The sequence below is a fragment of the Rutilus rutilus genome (genome assembly GCF_951802725.1).
Source record: "Rutilus rutilus genome assembly, chromosome: 16".
Lineage (NCBI taxonomy): Eukaryota > Metazoa > Chordata > Actinopteri > Cypriniformes > Leuciscidae > Rutilus > Rutilus rutilus.
This window is the reverse complement of record NC_140224.1, coordinates 33131600-33153876: the sequence shown is the minus strand read 5'-3', so window position 1 is coordinate 33153876 and position 22277 is coordinate 33131600. Positions and strand designations below refer to the sequence as shown.

At 36.9% G+C, this 22277-nt stretch overlaps 1 protein-coding gene across 2 annotated transcripts in view; it reads right to left on the bottom strand.

Moving 5' to 3' along the window:
• Nucleotides 1-19128, bottom strand: part of tcerg1l (transcription elongation regulator 1 like) — a 70574-nt gene extending 51446 nt beyond the window's left edge. Inside the window, exons 1-4 of one of the 2 annotated variants that reach the window (XM_084435236.1) lie at nucleotides 18631-19128; nucleotides 17409-17738; nucleotides 14462-14608; nucleotides 13469-13652 (exon numbers count right to left, since the gene is read on the bottom strand). In XM_084435236.1, the coding sequence (XP_084291362.1) occupies nucleotides 13469-13652; nucleotides 14462-14608; nucleotides 17409-17672 (595 nt within the window). In that variant the 5' untranslated portion in view covers nucleotides 17673-17738; nucleotides 18631-19128. Of the gene's footprint in view, nucleotides 1-13468; nucleotides 13653-14461; nucleotides 14609-17408; nucleotides 17782-18630 lie in introns of those variants that run through there. The other variant, XM_084435237.1, reaches the window with a different exon arrangement.
• Between the last annotated feature and the right edge of the window lie 3149 nt (nucleotides 19129-22277).

Here is a 22277-nt window from a genome sequence, read left to right as displayed (position 1 = left end):
CTCCACCGTTTCTAACATCTGTCTCCCCTGAGCGAAGGAAATGCTATTTAACGAAACCTTGAAGAGATCTTTGGAGTGAGCAGGCGAGGTGTTTCTTCCATGCTGAGCAGCCGAAACACTTTATCTAATGGTACAGAGTGGGCGGATCAGAGCCAACCAGAGCAGTTAGCATGCACATGTAGCGCACTGGAAATCAGGCCACCGGGGAATATATCATATGGAACCGCTCCAGCACATCCACTCTCCCATACAGCGAGAACGCTTTAGAGGGCGGTTGGGGAGGGAGGAATACTCTGTCATCTGACAGCTGAAGCAAAGGGTATGGGGAATGCAGATTAAACTCTACTAACCTTTTAGCTTGATAGTAATGATAAATGTGGATCTAACTGCTTCACTTTAATACCTCGCCACTGGAGATGAAGTGACAGGTGCACAGATCACATAAACAATGCATCGTTCATCAGGAAGTGCTCTCCGCGGACATGACGTGAAATAGAAACCTTGAATTATACATCCACTGAGGGCTTCTCTTGAGAGCCAGCCCAGGCTCTAAACCAGGTAAATCCTCAAAAGTAACACTGCTCGGAAAATAGCACTCATGATATATAAAAAAACATCTTTCTTCATTTCGTGGCTGGGTGCTGCCTTTTGACAGGTTTAACGAAGAGGGAGAAACACTATAAATATACGGTGGCCAAAGGCTGCAGGAATGAGGGCATTTTCCCAGTCTCAAGGGGAGCTATTATTGCTGTGCTCCTAAGAAGTGTCCTCAAACCTGTCTGAAACAAGTCCTTACGATTTATGCTTTCACAAGTTACGTTTGAACCACAGTCAGTGTTTGTTTTGACATCTCAGCCATTTACCCTATGATAGTATACAGTGATTCTTCGAGCTATACAGTAATGAACTCTCCCAGAAATGTTTCTTTTTGTTACAGTCCATGAAAGTTGCATTAAATCTAAAATGATTTTATTTTTTACATATTTATTTTATAATTTATGAACTATGAGCATGTATTTTTAGATTGTATGTTTCTCTTGTCCCAGATACTTCAACAGACGTAATATACTATAATATTTAAATAATAATATTTTATATCTATCACAAAAATATGAACATAGCAAGAAGTGAAAAAAAAAAAAAAAAAAATCAATATTTACTCATAAACTTTCTCTTAGTCACCAGAACCAACAGTTTGGGCACTAATACAATTTTATCAAAAGTTATAAAATGACAAATATAAAACCAGAAAAGCGTTAAAGGTAAAATTATGCAAATGGAAGATTGTTTTCACCACGGAACAAAAAAATTGCATCATAAATCACAATTTAGATTTTTTACACCTCACAATTCAGACTTTTTTTTTTTTTGCATAATTGTGAGATGCAAACTCACAATTGCAAGTTCTAAAGTCAGAATTGTGAGATATAAACAATTTTGAGGAAAAAAGTCAGCTCACAATTCTAACATTTTCTTGTGAGTGCTAGTTAGTTGCAATTCTGGGGGGAACGTCAGAATTGTGGGAGAAAAACTTGCATAAAAAAGGCATAATTGCAAGTTTATATTTCACAAAAGATATTATTTCTCAGAATTGCGAGTTTACAATAAATATATATATATATATATATATATATTAATTATAAATGTTGCCAACTAACTAAGATAAATAAGTTGTGAGTTGTAGGATAATAAGTATAAATAAAAATAAATTAAAGCTAAACAGAAATATAAAAAACACAGAAAACTAATAAAAAATGACAAAATCACATAAAATAACTAAAACTTAAATAAATTCAAATTAAAAATAAAAGCTAATTCAAAATATGTGAGTGTGTGCGTGTGTGTGTGTTTGTGTGTGTGTGTGTGTGTGTGTGTGTGTGTGTGTGTGTGTGTGTGTGTGTGTGTGTGTGTGGTGTGTGGGTGTGTGTGTGTGTGTGTGTTGAAGTCTAAGTGTGACATGTTTCGAGCAATCTCTCCCATCTCTCTCAGGGGGTCTTGTTTCAGAGAAATTGAGCAGAAAGATTCAGGCCAAGACAAGGGTAAATGTAGCGGGAGCCTTCAGCGCTTTGGAGCTGTCCGTCCTGCAGCGGTGCTGAAATGGCGAGTGATTGCACTTATGAAACTTTCGGCCACTTATGTGCGCTCCAGACTACACTGCCATCATCTTGATCCACAAAGAGGCTCTGTGTCAGAGTCTGTCTCTCTTACTATGCTGTCCTCCCACGGTTACCTTAGTTACCTGGTTAACAAACTACTTCATACCGTCTCCCTGAAAACAACTTATTCTGTTGAATTAGGCCATTAGTCTCCCCAAACTCCTCCTGTAACATAGGCCAGATAATAATGCTGAGCACTTCTTCTCAGGGTAAAAGTGGATTGAAGGTAACTGCCTAAAGAAGAGGCTTTTATCGTAATTTATGAAGTTGGAGAGTTGAGTTGAGTTGAGAAAGAAGTTTGGCAGAAGCACAACAATTTTAGTAAACATGGTTCTGAAGTCAACATGACCTTCTTAACGGAATAGTTCAACCAAACATCCAAATTATGCCTATATACAACTACACCTATAAAAGTGGCACATTCTTTTGCTTTGGAATCTTTTAAAACGTGCCCCTATGCTTTTTAAATACATGGAAAAAGAACAACGAAAGTCATACAGGTTTGAGAAAAAATTACGTTCACTTATGTTCATTTTTTGGTGAACTAATCCCTTTAATGCGCATTCATGATCGTACTTTGCACAATTAATCCGCCCACTTTAAGAAAAAGATTTTTTGCCTTTAAATCTAAATCTAATTTAATAATGTTCTCCGCCTCTGAAATGACTTTAAATGAGCATGTTGCTAAAAAATCTATCTATCTGCCATTTACTGTACCATTGACTACAGTTCTAATAACAGTAATACTAGGAATTGTAATAACCATCATTTAACTGTTCATAAGTTCTAAAGCACTGTTTCCATGGAGCTCTGACCGTGTGTTTTAACCTTTCCATCGACAGAAATGGCACATGGATGAATTTACCTAAACCTTGCATACTTACTGATAATCACACTAACGTGAATCAAGAACAACACATAGTAAATAAATCAGCGTAAATATTAGTTTATCAGTGCATAACAAAAGGCAGGAGAATGTTTTAAATATTAACTTAAGTCTCTTTTAGATTTTCCAACCCTCAAGAAGTGCTCATTTTAATATTTTCATTTTTTTAATATTTATATTAACATTTTCATTTTTATTTGCTCATGCATACTGTATCTATAGCACAGATTCAGTGATTTTTGGCACTTTAAAGAATGCTTTTTGGACCTTTAAAATTAAAATCCAGGTAGGTCATTAAAATGCCAGGTATGCATTGCTGGTATATGAACAGGGGCCAATATGTATTGATTTGAAATTGTGTTGGCTGGCTGATTTGCCTTAATGGAGGGCAAAAGTATTGCAGCATGCTCTGCATACACATTTTCAATCAATGAAAGTTATTGCATGGGTTTTATGAATAACATGCATGTAAAAAGTAACTTATCAGATGTAAATATCAGACCAAATGACACTGTTATGATAAATATGGACAGGGAACTCAGAATTTGTTCTTGGAACCGAATGTTCTTCTAGTAACATTAATAGAACGTTCGTTCAAATGAATAATTTTCTCAAAATGCTGGCACAAAAACTTTATTTATACATCGTTGAAGCATTTTTTTCATAACTAAATGGGAATGTTAGCAAAATGTTCTTAGGATATATTTTTGTTAGCTGTATAGTGTCAAAAGACCAGGCTGGATATTTCTAAGCGGCAAAATCCTGTTGATCCTGGAACAACATTCCAGTCCGAAAACATAGTCCTAACCCTATCCCTACTCCTAAACCTAAACTTATCCATAATTTATCCCTAAAATCAAAGGGAATTGATAGGTGAATAACACTGATGTAGAAGCACATAACCCTGGTTGTAAGCCTAAATTTGACATAAACTGTAAACAAGTCCCTCATATCTTATTGATTGATTGATTGATTGATTGATTGATTGATTGGAATGTTGTTCCAAAAACAAATTATTAATACAGGAACATGTTGCCCTTGATGAATTCAGGTTCTGCAACAAGTGTGCAATCAAAAGTCAAACTCAAACGATCAAATATATTATCAACAATTGTCCCATCTGGGTCTGCTTTTACTTCCAAATCATTTTAAGGGAAACATCTGCCGATATACTTCAAGTAAACATTAAGAGCTCCATTATTTCTCTTGAGCTATTAAAAGAGAAATCTACGACCAATACAATCATGTGGGTTTGGCTGATGTGCAGTATAATCTACTTAAATATGGATTGCTTGAGACACCGCTCAACAGACTGTGCCCTTGAAAATGACCTAAAAACTCTTTTATAGACATTAACTCCCCCTGAAAGTCATTGTTTAACTCACACCCTGGAATATGGAGTTTCACTGTGTATAATTAGTATTCGCACGTAGTCTGCAGTAAAAGTGTGTCAGACAAATCAATGTTTCTTATTTCAAATGTGTCTAGATTTCTGTTTGGACCAGATGGAGTCAAATGCGAAGGAGCGTGTGACTGTTGCACTGCAGTGGATTCTTCTAGCACAGCTAAAGTAAGCAGAGTTTATTTCTGTTTCTTTCCCATTTTAATGTTCTAGCATCAATTGTGTGTTATTGATTTCAGCCTTTATCTCTAATGAGATCAAACTGTTTCTCAAAATGTTTGGTCTTGGTTATGAATCTCATGGTGGCACAAAATAAAAGCATGAAAAAGTTCCACGTGAAGGTGTTTAAAGCCTCATTAAAGTTCCCGAGAGAGCTTTCGGCATGATCCATTCAAGGTGGGCCAAAACGCTTCAGTGCGCACTTCTAAATCGCCTGCTCAACTTTTAAACTCTATTTTCCAGAAGCTGCGTATTTCTTGACAAGGCAACCAGAGTGACTTTTCACGTTCCATTAGGTCCTGTCAATAAGACCAGGCTAAAATTCATGAAGATGAAAAATGAGATTTTGGAGTGGGTCTGTGAAGCAGAGGAATGGTGGGTTAAAGTAAAAATGACTTTTTGGCCTAGAAACCACAGTGTAGAACCTGAAAATGCACACAACAGAATGAGCCCTTCTCAGGAAAGCCCTCAGGAAGCATTGCAATGCTTCCACCTATTAGATGATAAATGAACGACCCTGAGCGAGCTAAAATAAAGCCTGAACTAGTTTGGCTGTCTAAAACACGGAGGCATTTTTTCTACTCCAACTTTACATTCATTAATTGCTATAAAACTAACGTAACATTTCAATTGATTGGATTGATTAGTTGATTAGTTTTGATAAAATACTGGAACCAAATCATTTTCATGTATTTCAATGTTTCCTGCACCGTTATTCAGCAGTGCTGTGGCGATCTGTCGATAGACAGACAGACAGACAGACAGACAGATAGATAGATAGATAGATAGATAGATAGATAGATAGATAGATAGATAGATAGATAGATAGATAGATAGATAGATAGATAGATAGATAGATAGATAGATAGATAGATAGATAGATAGATAGATAGATAGATAGATAGACAGATAGATAGATAGATAGATAGATAGATAGATAGATAGATAGATAGATAGATAGATAGATAGATAGATAGATAGATAGATAGATAGATAGATAGATAGATAGATAGATAGATAGATAGATCAACTTGGATATTTAAGTCATTTCAACTTAAATTACTTAAAAAACTGACTTTAAAAAATGAGTTGAATCTTGAATAACTTATAAAAAAAGCAATGTACAGTGATAACATATGTTGTCATAACTTAAATTTCTCAATCATTTACTGTTGACTTCATATATGTATGCTAATTTATTGAATTCCATTGTTTTCACTAAATTCGGACTATTTTAACTCGTTCTGTGTTTGTACCTTTCCATCAACACAGAGGCTAAACTATCCCTCAGAGACAGCACACTGTTATATTCCAAAAACCATATAACTGTACTTATTGATTTTCACGCTGATGCAAATCAAAACAGACGAACACATGACAAATAAATCGCCATAAAATATTGGTTTATCGGTACATGACATCCAGCTGCAGTGGTGTTATGGATCGATACGAAGCTTGCCTCAGAACAGGGATGGGAACCTTCAAAAGGAGTGTAATGGCCCTGAGGGATAAACTGCACTGAAGATGGAAACATACGTCTGAGTTATTACGCCTTTTATTTTGTTCTGAACATATTTCTTATTTCCTTTGGTTAGATGTAAACACTGTAGAGCACAGATTATTAATGATGGACCTGGAATGCATGGCTGGCGGCAGATTCTGTGCTGGGTAGATGAAGAATGCCCGAATGCCAGGAAATTATTTGCTTCAGATATTGATTTGCTCTGTTTTCATTATGCCACGATTGTATGTACGCGTTTACAGGCTTGTACCTTCAACAATCATTTTCTGAACATAACCACATTTTTCTTTGGTCTTGCTTTATGGAAAAAAAATAATAATTAAGTCACTTGAAATGCTAAATCTGTAGAACATCATTTGACTAATATCTGTTTCCCTCCAGTGACGTGTGTGCATGCAAATTGTATTTATACACTTTAATCTCTTAAGCCTGTAACATACTCTAAGTAAGTGTATGCAGAGTTGTTTCCAGCCACCCAAGATCTATTTTGTGCATCATTTTAAAATGTTAGACTGAAGTTCATAACAAAACATAAGTGAACGTATCATTGGAACTGTTGACACTTCTTAAATTTATACATATATACACTTGGCAGATGCTTTTAATTTAACTTACATTGAATTGGGAATTGAACCCATGACCTTGGCGTCGCTAGGACTATGCTGTACAGTTTGAGCTACTGGAATGCACAATTTACTACATCCAATTCTCTCTTTCAAATACATTTTCAGTTGAAAAATCTGCCATTTGTCTCTTTCAGGTGAATTTTAAGGTGAAAAATTTGCCAGTTGTCTATTTCATGTGAATTTTCAGATGAAACATTTGCCCATTGTCTCTTACAGGTAAAAAATCTGCCAATTGTCTCTTACAAATACATTTTCAGTTGAAAAATCTGCCATTTGTCTCTTTCAGGTGAATTTTCAGATGAAACATTTGCCCATTGTCTCTTACAGGTAAAAAAATCTGCCAATTGTCTCTTACTAGTGAATTTTTCAGGTGAAAATCTTCCAATAATTGTCTCTTTCAGGTGAAAAATCTGGCGATTGTCACTTTCAGCAGAAAAACTATTTTAGTTTTCTTGTTTATAGCTGAACAATAATACAGTTCTGCTTGTGGATATCTATTTAGTATTGCAAATACCTTAAAAAAAATCCTAGAATATCTTTGCGAGATGCCACTAACCTTTAAAACTTTGGTATATCCAGTGATTAGCTGTTCAGAAACGCTCACGTCAACCTTGTACCAGACAGCAAATTGGAACTTCGATTTTTGGATCGTAGCTGCCAGTTTTGTGTGCAATGTGCATAAGAAAGTCAGTTAAAGAACTGTGTGTGTGACAAGTGAGACTAATACTGTGTTCCAGGCTTATTAAAATCGAGAAAGTTGAGGAAAACATCATAGTATGACAGAAATCAGCACTATGAGAGAAAAAAACAACACACTTCTTTTAAACAAAAGGCAAATGCTGCGCGCCGCACCAATTTATCACGAGAATTTCTAGCAGCCCTAATAAAGTACGCCATTACCTGAGGGATAAGCTCTTAAACTGATGCTGACCTCTGTGGATGTGCTTGCAGACGTCAAGAACTTCCTTTTCCCTGCGGTAAGGAAGTGTAACTGCGAAGACACAAATTGGACTTCCTCGCAGTGTTCGATTGTGAGAACGCCACACACCCTCTGGCACCAATTATTGCCTCGACTCACGCTCATCAACGGCTCAAGCCCGTGAGGAGGACTTTGTAAGAACAACTCTCAATACCACTCCAGAACTGATTCCCGGACACAGACATCTCACCTTCTGAAGTTCAATTCTTCCCCAAAGCTTTGTTGTGCCGAGGGTGAATAACTATCACTTTGTAACTGACGCAGAGGTGTGTTCAATGGTTTGATCCATTCACCTTTATGTCGAGCTAAGCTCATCAAAGGTGAAGACAAAGATCAAGTAGATTTTGTAATTCTCCAGATCAAAGATCAACTTTCTAATTCTCAGGCAACTTGCCTGTGGCCTAGAGAAACAGACAGGCAACAGACGGGGTGAATGCTTATTTTATGCCCCAAAAGAGTTATAAAAGGAAAGTTTTGCATGTTTAAAGAACAGTTTTGAGGTGCCAACATCATTTGATGCTCCTTTCAAACTCCACGATGGCCTATTCCTGAATGTAAAATTATAGTTTGAGGACTTCCAGAGAACTTTCCGTTCCATAAAATATTCAAGTCGTTTCATGACCTTCACAACAGCATGCAAGAACGTAATATTAACCATAAATCCAACTTTAAATATATACACCAATTTTTAACCCAATAATAAGATGCTCAGGAGCACAAAAACATCAGTCACAACCAACGGATTTGCATACATGCATGAGAAACAAGTAATTTTCTCTCATCTCAATGTTTTTTTCAGTCACAGAAACAGACTGCTGGTGTTTTTTGGGTTACGGGGTGTAGAGATATGATTTTTGGGTTATGAAGCGTACAGAGGCAACCACGAACCATAGAAGTATTTGACAGATGGCAGCAGACTCCACTTCCACACCCACATCTGTTATTTCCATCTTAATATTTGTCACCTCGATTCCACAAAAACCCTCAATGGGTAAGGAAAAGCACACGCTACAAGACCGAAGCTTGACAACCTGCTCACGTGTAGAGATTAATAATTTCTTGTCTGCCATGTTATTGCCGATATGGTGCATACTTAAAGCAATAGTTCAGGCGAAATTAAAATTCTTTCTTTTTGTTCCAAACCTCTACACACTGCTATTTTTCACTATATAGATGTGTGATATATGCTATATACTGTATATATATCGGAGATACTCAAACTGGGTTACTGTTTCGCCTAGAGAAAGTCTGAACTTCATAGAGAGATTATTCAGGGTGGTATATCTCTAACAACTGTCATCAGCTATAGAAAGAACCTCATTGCTAGCCGAAACCTACTAGAATATGTTGTTCAGAATGTATTGCGAATGTAAGAATGACTCACCCCCCTTCTGCACAACACATACTGTACTGTCAGGATAAATGCTCCCATGGCCTATGTTTGCCTTTGAACTAGAAATAGAACAATCTACAAAATAAGGGATATGGACATAGTTGGGTGGACTGAACACATACATACTACTCAGTAATTCTGTTCCCTAAAATGAGCTCCCTACATACAGCAATATAAGGCTTTAAAGTCACGCTCAAAGCACTAATGTAAAATTTATGCTCAATATATATAATAATTATATCTTTTTTGTCAGTAATTATATTAGTTTGCCAGTACAGACATTTCCAGAGCTTTTCAAGTGACACTTTCATGGGTACGTTTTTAAAATTAGTGGCTTTTAAAATTAGTGTTGTTTATGTTTCTATATCTGGATGGATGGATGGATGGATGGATGGATGGATGGATGGATGGATGGATGGATGGATGGATGGATGGATGGATGGATGGATGGATGGATGGATGGATGGATGGATGGATGGATGGATGGATGGATGGATGGATGGATGGATGGATGGATGGATGGATGGATGGATGGATGGATGGATGGATGGATGGATGGATGGATGGATGGATGGATGGATGGATGGATGGATGGATGGATGGATGGATGGATGGATGGATGGATGGATGGATGATATTAATATAGATTATATTCTCAAGATGAACTGAAGGATACCAGGGGAGAAATATTCAAGAGTTTTACATTCACATTTACAATATGTTCAGAATGTCTATTAGCTTTATTAACATGTTTCAAACCTTCCCTCTATTCTAAAGCACACTTGAAGTGTTAAAGATGTAAAAGCGTAGAAGCAAAGGTCAAAATTTTACAAGTTAAGACTCTGTGCTGCTAAGATATTCCATTCACTTTCACTCATTATAGACTTTGCGGCCTGAAAGACAGAAAACCCTCAACAGAGTGAACTTTTCATCTCTCAAGGACTAATCTTTGAACGGCACATGAGTGTATCTGCAATCTAATTCATCACTGCCTACCTGAAAGCATCTGCAGCTAAAGACTTATGATCAGGGGAGAGCACAGGTGTAGCACACTGAGTCTCTGCTGGAGGACAAGAGTGTTTGGAATTAAATGCAGAGCTATGTGATACACTGCACAGCTCTATCTGAATCCCTGGTCTGTTTTTAATTTACCTTGTTCACTGCGGGTAAATTTAACTTAGGAGAATATTTTAAGGGGTCACTTCATGTGTTTTGATCGATTGGATTACTAGGTGTGCACATTTCACACTTGGCCCACTGTAAACCAGAATAAGTTGGCAAAACTAAAAAAAATGTAGGTTTATGTAAGCAGAACTGGCAGATTTTTATTTTTGTACTCAGGCATTTTATTTGTTTGCATCTTTAAAGAAGTTCATTCATACATTAAACTTCAAAATGATCATGTAATTTTAACTTTTAGTAGTGTAACCTTAGCTATTGTTTTAACTAGCAAATTCAATAAGTGCTAACTTGCTAATAGATAACACAATGCTTTGATAGCATTAGCATAGCATAGTAACTTCTAAATACAGCTAGCACATTTAACATATACCTGTATTCAAACCAAGCTCATGCTCTACTCGCATAAAAAAAACACACATAACAGAAATTATTTTAAATTAACATAACATTAAACACTAAATCTCCCAGTTAACATTGATTTTGCACAAAAATCATTATATAACTCTCAATTTTAGCATTTACTCTCCCTTTTCGAAAGTCAAGGCAAAGCATGATGGGAAATAGAAATCCCATTAAGTTTCATTTAAACTTAAGTTTGTCTAAATTAAAAGAAACAAGTTCAACTCAAAACAGTGAAACAATTCTGATTACTTAAAAGGTTTCAGCTTTGTGAACTCAAAAGAAAAAGAAAATTCTAAATACTCATAAAAGTTCATTTGATTGAACTAATTTGTTTAATTTAAGTTTGCCCAACTCAAACTAATTAATTATTTTGAGCATAAGGGTTTAGATAAATAGATCTGATACTATTCCCACACAACTGATCACTCATGTTTAATCCCGAAACTTTCAGACTTCTGTATACTGTATGCCAATGTAAACTTTGCAAGGAGCAAAGTATGTGGTGTAAACGTATTGTAAGTAAACAATCTTGTTTTACAACCACTTTGGTTTTCTATGTGTCTTTAATGCATCTTGCGCTCTTAAAAATAAAACTCTCTCTCTCTCTCTCTCTCTCTCTCTCTCTCTCTCTCTCTCTCTCTCTCTCTCTCTCTCTCTCTCTCTCTCTCTCTCTCTCTCTCTCTCTCTCTCTCTCTCTCTCTCTCTCTCACACACACACACACACACACACACAGCAACTTAAATTTTAAAAACATTGTTAAAAATCCTAAATGAACTTCAAGTTGCTGTCCTCAAGTAAACTCACTGTCAATCCATCACTTTAGCTCTTTATTTCCAGCTTGTTTTTCTTGCCCTTTTTTAAATAAATGTATTAAATCATGTGTACGTGTATTTTTTTGCCAAACTCTGCTATACAAAAAAAGTGCCCTCTGAAGATTTAATAAAAATACTTATTTATAATGCATAATACAGTTTTTCTGAATTGCTAAAACACTAAACCCCATTCTCTGAACCAAATTCTCAATAGTCTAAATCAATTTGACGAATAAATCACTCTGTAAAACGTTAAACAAGTTCAGGTTAAAACACTGTTTGAAAATCTTTTTTCTCTTTTTTCAAAACTCTAAACACATTCTCACTCACTAAAACACATTTTGCACTGTGATGCGCTTATGTTTCGAAATGCTAAACACAGGTAGGCGAAAGTTAAACACAACTGCAACACAGTTGTCATTGTTTACACAAAACGACTCAAAACTGTTCACACTTATTTCTAATGATGTGACCAAACCAACTGCACATAATACAAGTCAGTTCAGAGTCCCAAAATGTACTCAAAATGTTGCACTGACTGTTGATACCAACAATGGATGGAAACAATATAAGAGGGAGAGAAGGAAAAGTATGTGTACAAGGAGGAAGAGGACAAGGAAGATCAAGGTGTGGAGAATGTTGTCAAGGCTGGATCTGCTTTAGGGTTTTTCCCTTTGCCTGCAGAGATTCACATTATCTGTGATTTGGAGAAACTCCTCCGGCCGGACCAACATGAAGACATGATGCTGAAGCTTTAAAATCTCTCTCACTGACCTTGATTTTGCAGTTGCACAACTCTTCTTAGTGTACTTTACTGTAACATGCTTTTCAGTTAGAGGTTTTTTTTTACTGTAACCTTTTTGGCTTTTGCAGTTGGGTCACTGTATTTTCACATTATGCAAGTGGTGAATATACAGACATTTGATAGGCCTACTATTCAATATTCAGTACAATACTATACTTGCAGTGGATTCATACAATTTATTTACCTACTACTGTTGTCATTACTTACGTAATTGCATTGAATTCTGTGGTCTCCATTTTTTGATGTAGTGTCTAATGAATGATCTGTAGAGTTTATAATTTTGACTCGCTGTGTGTATGATCTAAGAGCATTCTTTGATTTTGAGCACAGATAAAATGGTTTTGAGGCAATTGTTTGATTTTTGCCAGAAGAGTCAGAGGTTCTGTGAATGTGGTTTAAAAATTTGGTTTTATGTTTAAGGTTTTGAGAAAGTGAGTGATTGGTTTCAAGAAATGTGTTAGAGGGATACATATTGGGCTTCTATACTCCTTTATAGATAAACACCAGTTTAAACACGTGCATTAACTTTTTAAAAGGTACAGAGTTCAAAATATATTGCAAAACAGTAATCACCCTAAGATGCGTAGTATACAGATTGTCGTATACATTTGTCAAGTTACCAGAATCAAATGGCATAATTCGTTTTCTACTGCATACTCATTATGGGTCTTCATTACACACTCTTAAGCAGTCTTCTCTGCATGCTCTAGTTGATTAAACCACACCATGATTGAAAATGAGCTGAAATTTGAAGTAAGTTTAGTTTCATTTCATAAGCACAAATCAACCCGCCTCTCTTCCCACACATAAACACAAAAACAGAGTGACAGCCTCTCTTCGGTTTTCGCTCCGTAAAATCTCAGTTGACAATCCTCCAATATTGTTCCATCAAGTTAAATAAGAAGATTAACATTACAAAGGAAAAACTGTTTAAAAAGAAACTAGAAGCAGAAAGTGAAATAGCCTAGGGAGCAAATAGAAAACAGAAAGCTTCATTATAAAAAAAAAAAATCCCTCTGATGAATTTTAGCCAAACTGCAAGCCAGAATCACAAAGGTAGGAAAAATGGGTGAAACCTCCTACCTGACACACGCCTAGGTGTCAAAAGAAGAGTGTGGATATTCCTGGAGGCTGCAGCTGGCCTACATATGCTCAACGCTGTTTGATTCGTCCTCATCAGTGGTTTTTCCTGACGCTGGAAAATTCCCATTTCCTCTGGACTGATCCAGGTGGTTTCAAGAGCCAAAGTGTTGTTGTTAAGATAAAACTGCAAATGAGAAATCAGAAATCCTGTGCAGTTACAGAATGGCAAAAAACTGAAAGTTTCACAAAGAACAGTTGTTCACACCCACAAGCGGATATGAGGTTTTGTGCTAGATGGATGGATGGATGGACAAACGGATGGACGGATGGATGGATGGATGGACAGATTGACTGATGGATGGATGGATGGATGGATGGATGATGGATGGACAGATTGACGGATGGACGGATGGATGGATGGACAGATTGACGGATGGATGGATGGACGGATGGACAGATGTTCATTCCCCAAAACCAAATATGATGGATGGATGGATGGATGGATGGATGGATGGATGGATGGATGGATGGATGGATGGATGGATGGATGGATGGATGGACGGACAGATTGACGGATGGATGGATGATGGATGGACAGATTGACGGATGGATGGATGGATGGATGGATGATGGATGGACAGATTGACGGATGGATGGATGGATGGATGATGGATGGATGGATGGATGGATGGATGGATGGATGGATGGACAAACGGATGGACGGATGGATGGATGGATGGACGGATGGACAGAAGGACGGATGGATGGATGGATGGATGGATGGACAGACGGATGGACGGATGGATGGACAGATTGACAGATTGACTGATGGATGGATGGATGGATGGATGGATGGACAGATTGACGGATGGATGGATTGACGGATGGATAGATTGACGGATGGATGGATGGACGGATGGACGGATGGACGGATGGACAGATGTTCATTCCCCAAAACCAAATATGATCAATTACAGTGAATGCATCCTTTACCTTGTAGTCAGGCACACGTTTCTCCACCCAGCCCTTTCCATAGTGTGGAGGCAGGACAGTCCGGTATACGTGAGGAAACACTGGAAGTAGATCCACACTTGCAGAAGGCTGGTAACCCAACACATGAGGCCTGGATGGCATCTCCCACTGGGATAGACAGAAGAGAAGTACAGATTACCACTGAGATCTTTCAGATCCATCTTATTGAAAAGATCATAACTGAATCATAAAAGACCTAACAGGGATTCTCTAAAAGCTGTCAAGAAATAATTTTGGTTGCAGGGACTTTGGAGATTTATGGAAAAGTTATGGTATTCTGTGGAAAAAAATATTTTTGGCATGACACCTGCTGTTCTTCACCAATTTCACCAACTACAACAGAATAAATTATAAAAATCCCAAGTGTCAACAAAAACCATCAATGTTTTTCCTCATAAAGTTGATGACAGCAGACTTTTCTGGACCAGTGAAGGTTTAATTACTACACTTTAAAATGACGGCCTCAATCACGGCCATATCAATGTCCTCTCAATCAATAAATCCAGAGAAACTATCCACTTTATTTTTCAATGCGGAAGTTTTCTTTGAATGTGCCGATTCTCTGACGATTCATTAGCCACTATAGGGAAATAACGAGAAGAACAACAAAGTGCAGTAAACAGTAAAATAGTTTGCGCTACAGACCCGTGTGTTTATAATTGCGACAATACATTAAAATAATGTGGTAAGAAATACCAGTTTGCAATATCAAGCAGCAAAATTAATTAATTTTGTAGAGCTAAAAATAACAGGAAGCGGATTATACCGGAAGCCAAACACATTCACATTACAAATGGCCACATCCACACTTATGTGAAAATAATATGGTGCAAACCACTGCACCTCATGTTAGTGGATCTTAGAAGAACATATGATCATATTACAAAAAAGAAGCTTGGTTGTGGACATACAGTAATTTCATGTTAAATTCTCTGCAGATTATGCTGCCTCTGTATCTTCTGCATTCAGGATAACGTCCCATTCTATTATGCTCTGCTATGCGTCAATGCCTTTCTGCAGTAGCAGTCAATCAAAGACTTCTGAAGGCTGTCTGCAACTCAGAGTCTCTGTTTAAATAATATACTCTTGGCTCCCACTGTCTCTCTCTCTCTCTCTTTCTCTCTGGTTTCAGTACAGTGCTATTGAGGGAATGTTTGCCACCTCCTCTGAACAGCCCTTTAATAATGAGAAAGCACAAATTTCTTAACGCTGGGGATGTGAAGTAGTGGTGACCATGCCTCTGCCCGGCACACAGATTAAATGTCAAGCCGAGTTTGAGTCGTGAGGGGGATTCAGCTGCGGATGTGAGGGTCATCCTGAACACAGCGCCTCTAGTGGTAATACAGAGGAACTGAAGGGAGATGATGCACAGAATTTTGATTTTCAGCTTTAACAGTTCACCAAAAGGGATGCTGATAAAACGTTATCAACATCGAATCGTGTCCTGCACATCTAAATCCTTCCTGTCCATATTATTAGACATATTCAAGCAGCTGCGAGTTAACTATAACCGTTTCAAGATTTAATCAAGACCTTTATTGGTCTTATAATATAATTAACTAAGACAGACACTCGCTTGTAATAATGCAATAAATAAATAATAATAAACGTAATTATGCATGTGCATAATGCATTTGCCTTTTCTTTTTGTACTAATCATTTAAAACTCAATTAAATCTCTGATTTACAATATATTTTTTTTTACATTTACTGCAGAGTCAGTCAGCATATAGCTGAAGATTTCAATACACAAATGACCGTAAGATCAATGTCTAATCTGTTTTGACACAGAAAAAGGAAATATTATTCAACCACATTCACACTATAATTTGTGGTGATGACCTCTGACCTTTGGCCAAAAGGAAAACCATTCAAATAAACAAAATAATAATAAAAATAAATAAATATTTTAGTATTTTAGATTTTAGTCTATGTCTGTTTCCTTTTGAGATCATCTAAATGCTAGTGTTCTCCTACAAGTTCACAAAATATACTCATGTAATATTTAAAAATATTCATCTTTTTCACAGGGCTGTCCCTAGAATGAGAATGTTCCTCTCTCTAACATCACAAAAGCAAGAAGTAAATCATTATTCACTGGTGTGATGCAAACTAAAGGATTCTAAGCACGAGCCCATGAGCTTCCTGTTTCAATAGCAAATACGTCAATGCAGAAAATAAAATGGCACTTGTCAAGCCACGGAGTACTTAATGGATCAAGGTGAGGTCTTAATGCCTTTTATGAAAGAACATGCAATATTTGCTCTATTGCAATTTCAATAACACATACACAAATTATTCACTCATACAAATAATCAACAGGGTGATAGGTGATAAGTCCAACAGTAATGTAGCCAATCTAAATATTACGTTCAAATAAAATTTCCAGTAAGAATTTCATTACTTTTCAGAACATGAATTAATGGCATAATCATCTTATTATCTTATTAACTGTCCTAAAAAAAATGTTGCATGAGCAACACAAATTTCATATTAAAAAGACGCCACTAAGAGAAGCCACTTGATTTGACAAACTAAACACAAATGTTTCATTCCATACATTCCAAATAATAGAAGGCATATGCCTATAGTGGGTCTTGGAAAAGTAACAATTGTCTCCCAAAACCTGCATGGGGGACTAAACATAGAGTTTTCTATGGTTGCTCTACATCTACTGCTATCTGTAATATCATAGTTATTATTGCTGTTTGGTATTCCAAATCTCCCTAAAATATATAAGAAGAAACCCTCAGATGAACCAAGACTCAGCTGAAGGAGGTCCTTGTATATAATAATACTACCGGATAATAAACAAATGCATTTATTCATTCATTAAATAGCCGTTTTAAACTCTGTACGTTCAGTAGAGGAAATTGGGCTTTGTTATTTGCATGCAAAACCCTGTTACCTGAACACTGGGCAGACTGAACTGACTGATGGTCGCGGGTTCCGCGGCGGGAGCGCGCATCACAGGCACAAACGGATCGCAGGACATCTGCCATCCCGAGACTGCCTGAATCACCGGAGGAGGGCGAGAGGAGATGAGCACCGGAGGAGCAGAACCCACCCTACACAGTCTGGAGGTGTTCGGGACCATCCAGAGCCATGGAGGAGCTTCCGCGCTCACGTGCCACAGCTGAGGCTGAGCTTTAACGCGCTGGACCGGGATCATTCCTGCTGCATCCTACAACTCGGAAGAAGGATGGAGACCAAGGAAGCTGTCAGTGCAGTACGGACACTGAAAAAAAACACAGATAGATATCGCACATTTATCAGCACCCCAGCGTCTCTGATGAAAAAAAAAAAAAGCTAGATGACAACGATAATGTTTCGTCATATGGGAGCACTGTCCAAAAGTCTCTCAAAGTTACATCTCTATTTCACCACACATTTCATTACTATGCATGCATATATATATATATTTTTATTATTATTATCTGCATAGCCGAAACGCAAAATCCCCGTAAGTAGCCTATGTGTTATGTTTCATTTGACAATCTGCTGTAAACATTAAAAAAATCTCATTTAGTTCAGGTAGGCTATAATAAGAGAATCCGAATCTGAAAAAAAAGCCCACTGAAACATAATAAACAGGCTCCCCTCCCAAATTCTGCAGCACATGCATCCGCATGCACAGGTGGATGCAAGACATTATCAAGAGTGCTTTTCTGTGTTTAATGGAAAAGTTATTCCGGGTCTTTCGCTAAAATAAACCAATAAACCAAAGGAACAAAATGATGTTTTACTATACTGCACTGTCCGAAAGTCCCCTGAAAGTTGATGCACATTTTAGCACAAATTACAAAAACAATAATAGGCTAATTACATGCGTAAATTATTTTAACTGCATAACCAGAACTCCAATATCACCACATCACTTCTGTTATATTAGCCTATTTCACTATAGATAATCATATAGCCTATCTCATTAAGTTAAGGTCAAAATCCGAATCTCATTTTTAAATAAATAATAATAATTAAAAAGGTAATTAAATAGGCTCCCCTCCCAAAATTCTGCAGCACATGCATGCATTGACTTAAACATGTGGATGCAAGACATTTATCAAGAAAGCTTTTCCGTGAAACTTAAACGGAAAAGTTATTGTAGCCAAACATGCATGCGAACTCACCTATGAGGTGTTTCAAAAACAGCTTAGTTCAACATAATGTATGTGTCTGTTAGTGTTTCGGTGAAAATAAATAAATAATGCAAACTATAAACAGATCAATTAAAATGGAACTGTAGCTGCAGACGAAGGTTTCTGAGGTATCCAGTAAGAAATGTGTCCAAAGTGTCCAAAGCGCCGTGCGTGCGTTCACGCGCCTTGGATCGCACTCTCCATGTGCACGATCACAGCGGCGGGTTGTTCATTTCGTTCTCAAGAGCTCCGTGGGAATCTCGTGGAAATCTGTTCACTGTCAAGCCGATGATTCTCCAGCCTCCCGCAGTGGTGCCTCTTAAAGAATCTCAAAACCATTCCTCATCACGATATAATCCTCTATTTCTTATGCATGCTTGTAGAACTTGTGTATGTTAAGTAGAAATTCCTCGTTGATGAAGAGATGCGACTGTGCTTCTGCTCAGCTGAAAGTCCTGGCAGTCCAGACCGGGTGCTTATGCGTTCTGAGCGGATCTGATGGCGCCGTGCGCAGAACAGCACAGTGCGTCAGGACGCACAAACACGCACACCTCGCCCTCAGATGATCTGGGATGATTAGAATATTGTGACAACTGTTTTAATCTATTAAGGGTGACATGCTTTACCTTGTTTAAAACCAATTTAATCCTCATGTTCTGTTTGGGGACCCCTGGGGCTTTTTAAGACCTGATTAGAATGCATAATAGTCAGATATCTGAAAAGTGCATAAAGTTTCAATCACTTATAAAAGATTAAATAAATAATCTGACAGTTTTTGATTGGGACAGGCAACACATTAAAACAATTCAAAGGGAAAATATCAATATATGAATTACTACAATTATTTTAATATAGTATAATTATTTGAATAATTTAATAAATAAATTAAAAAACAGCTAAAATATCGATGTAAACGTCTGAAATAGTGGTTATTTTAATCTATTGTCACTCTTAGTTTCTGTTCATAAAAAGGATGAAAAAGGCACATTTGTCATCATTAAAGAAGTACAGAGGAAATATAGTCTACATGGGGAGCCTTCCAATATTGCCTTGGTCAATGGGGGGCCTTGTCAAAGAGCTTTTCTTGTCTTTTTTTTTCTCATCAATCAATCCTCTGTGGTGACTCTGAAGCACAAGTCATCATATTTTTCTTACATCGCCAGGGGGTATGTTTCAGCAGCCATATAGAGGGAAATCGAGGTTATCCAAAGTTTTTCTTTTTCTTTTCTTTTGCCTACAACTGGGCGTCTCATCAGAAGTGGATCAACTCTAACTCTTGTGAATGTCACAAAACGCTGTGTGCGAACACAAATGATATAATAAGTGGATTTGACACCCCAGCCTGAGTTTATACAGTTTGGAAGAGCCCTGGAAGTGTGAAATGGAGTAATGGCTCAGGGCTGGTGACTGAAAGGTTACAGATTCGATTACCACAAAGTATAATCCATGAAACGTAACCCCATGCGCCTAACCCCAGGTTGGATTATCCTGCAAGCAAAAACAGTAAGCAAGCATATGTATACACGCGTATTATAAATGAATGTCCACTGTATGGTGTGGTCTGTGATTCACAGATGATACTTCAGTACTTGCAAAAGAGGTTTCTTCTTCACAACTCAGAATATCTGCATTAAAGTTTCAGTTAAAAGTACACTCTCTTTCAAAAGTTTAAAGTTGAAAGATTTTTTATGTTTTTGAAAAGACTCTTATGCTCACTAAAGCTGCATTTATTTGACCAAAACTAAAATATTGTGAAATAGAATTACAATTTAAAATAACTTTTCTATTTGAATATACAATTATCAAATGTAATTTATGCCTGTGACGGTAATTTTCAGCATCATTACTCCAGTCTTCAGTGTCACATGATCCTTCAGAAATCATTCTAATATGCTGATTTGCTGCTCAAGAAATATTTCTGATTATTATCAATGTTGAAAACTGTTATGCTGGTTATATTTTTGTTAATTTTTGTAATATTTAATTCAAATGAACAGTGTTTATTTTAAATGATTATTTTTGTAACATTATAAATCTTTACTGTCACTTTGGTCAATTTAATGCATCAGTGCTGAATAAAACTATTAATTTCTTTCAAATAAATAATAATTTTCAAAAATCTCAACGTAGTGTATATGTAGTAGCAGACAAAGACTATTTGTGTGATCTTTTGATCGTTTCATAAATCCCTCAATGCAACATCTGTATCCTCTGCCAAAAGCCCAGTTCTTCATTTGGCTTTTATAACTATCATTTATGGTGTTGGTAAGCATTCCAAATCAATTTATTACTAGGGTAGGTTCATAAATTCTGGGAGTGAGAGAGAACTCAACAATTTGACTTGAAAGCAAGGAAACCCCTAGGCCATGACTTCTTAATTTTCTCCAACAAAAATCTTGAGCTGTGTGGCCTCACACCCCAGGCTCTCGCACAGTTTCATGTACTTTTAAAAATCGGTCTGTGCTCATAATTAGTGACTGTTGCCCCTTTCATTCACCCTACTAGATTGGTTGGAGAGAGAGGCTGGATACCCACGACTGTTCCTGGCACAGAATATGGCCCTGTCAGTGCTGTGCCGATATGATTTGACTGGGCCTGTTTCAGTTGATATTCCAGATATTCCAGTTTTGGGGTCTGCCGTAGGAGTTGCCATTTCTCTGAAGGAAAAATCTGGATGCAGAAATGAAATTTTCCAACCATTTCTGATTTCATTTCAGTGTGTCTAATGCCCGAGGCCGGTCTTACTTTAGATTCTGTGAGCATGAGGAAAGCATGTCAGAATATATTCAGCATTACAAGAATATTCAGAAAACATGGTGCCACAATCATCACCTTGGTTACCTGAGCAACAGCAAAGGCTGATAGTGCTGTTTGGCACAATGGACGTTCATTTATATTTTAATAGTGTTAAAAAGAGAGATGATCCATTGTGAATGGTGTCTTACCCGGAGGAACTGGCTTGGCATGGGCCCACAATACTATTGAAACATATTGCCTTGACATCGAAAGGCTTTGGTCTATTTGTTTCAGAGAAAACATGAATGTTAAACGCCCCTCACAGCTGGATGCATGATTATGCTAAGACAGAGCACATGGTGAGGTTAATTACAGGGTCAAGCTGGTGTATATATGGACACAATTACTACCATTTTATGATTAAAGATTCTTTGAAGCACAGTGGAACTCATTTATATTGATGTGTTTAGTGCACAAATTAACAAAATGACACAATTTCATTTGATTGTGCCCTTGTTACACGTTATAGAGATAACTATAAATCAGGCACAATTAATCATACCCTAACCCTAAAGTATGTAGTTAATTACTATTACTCAGTACTTAAATGTGTAATTACACTGTAACATGGACATTAACCCTTAAACGCATACCCACATCCTCATTCATTTTAAAGTTAGACATCAACCTTCTTAGTATCCCTCAATCAATTCATTATAAACAATATAACAAGGGAAAAAATATATATAAATGAATGCCTGTTTTCATATTAATTTTTGTAATTTTTGTTACAGTGTAAAGATATGTTTTCTGCACAACAATAATTGAATCTTTGATGACTGAATAAGTGCAATTCACCTTTATTCCACAAGGTGGAAATGTCTGATACACAATGATGAAGT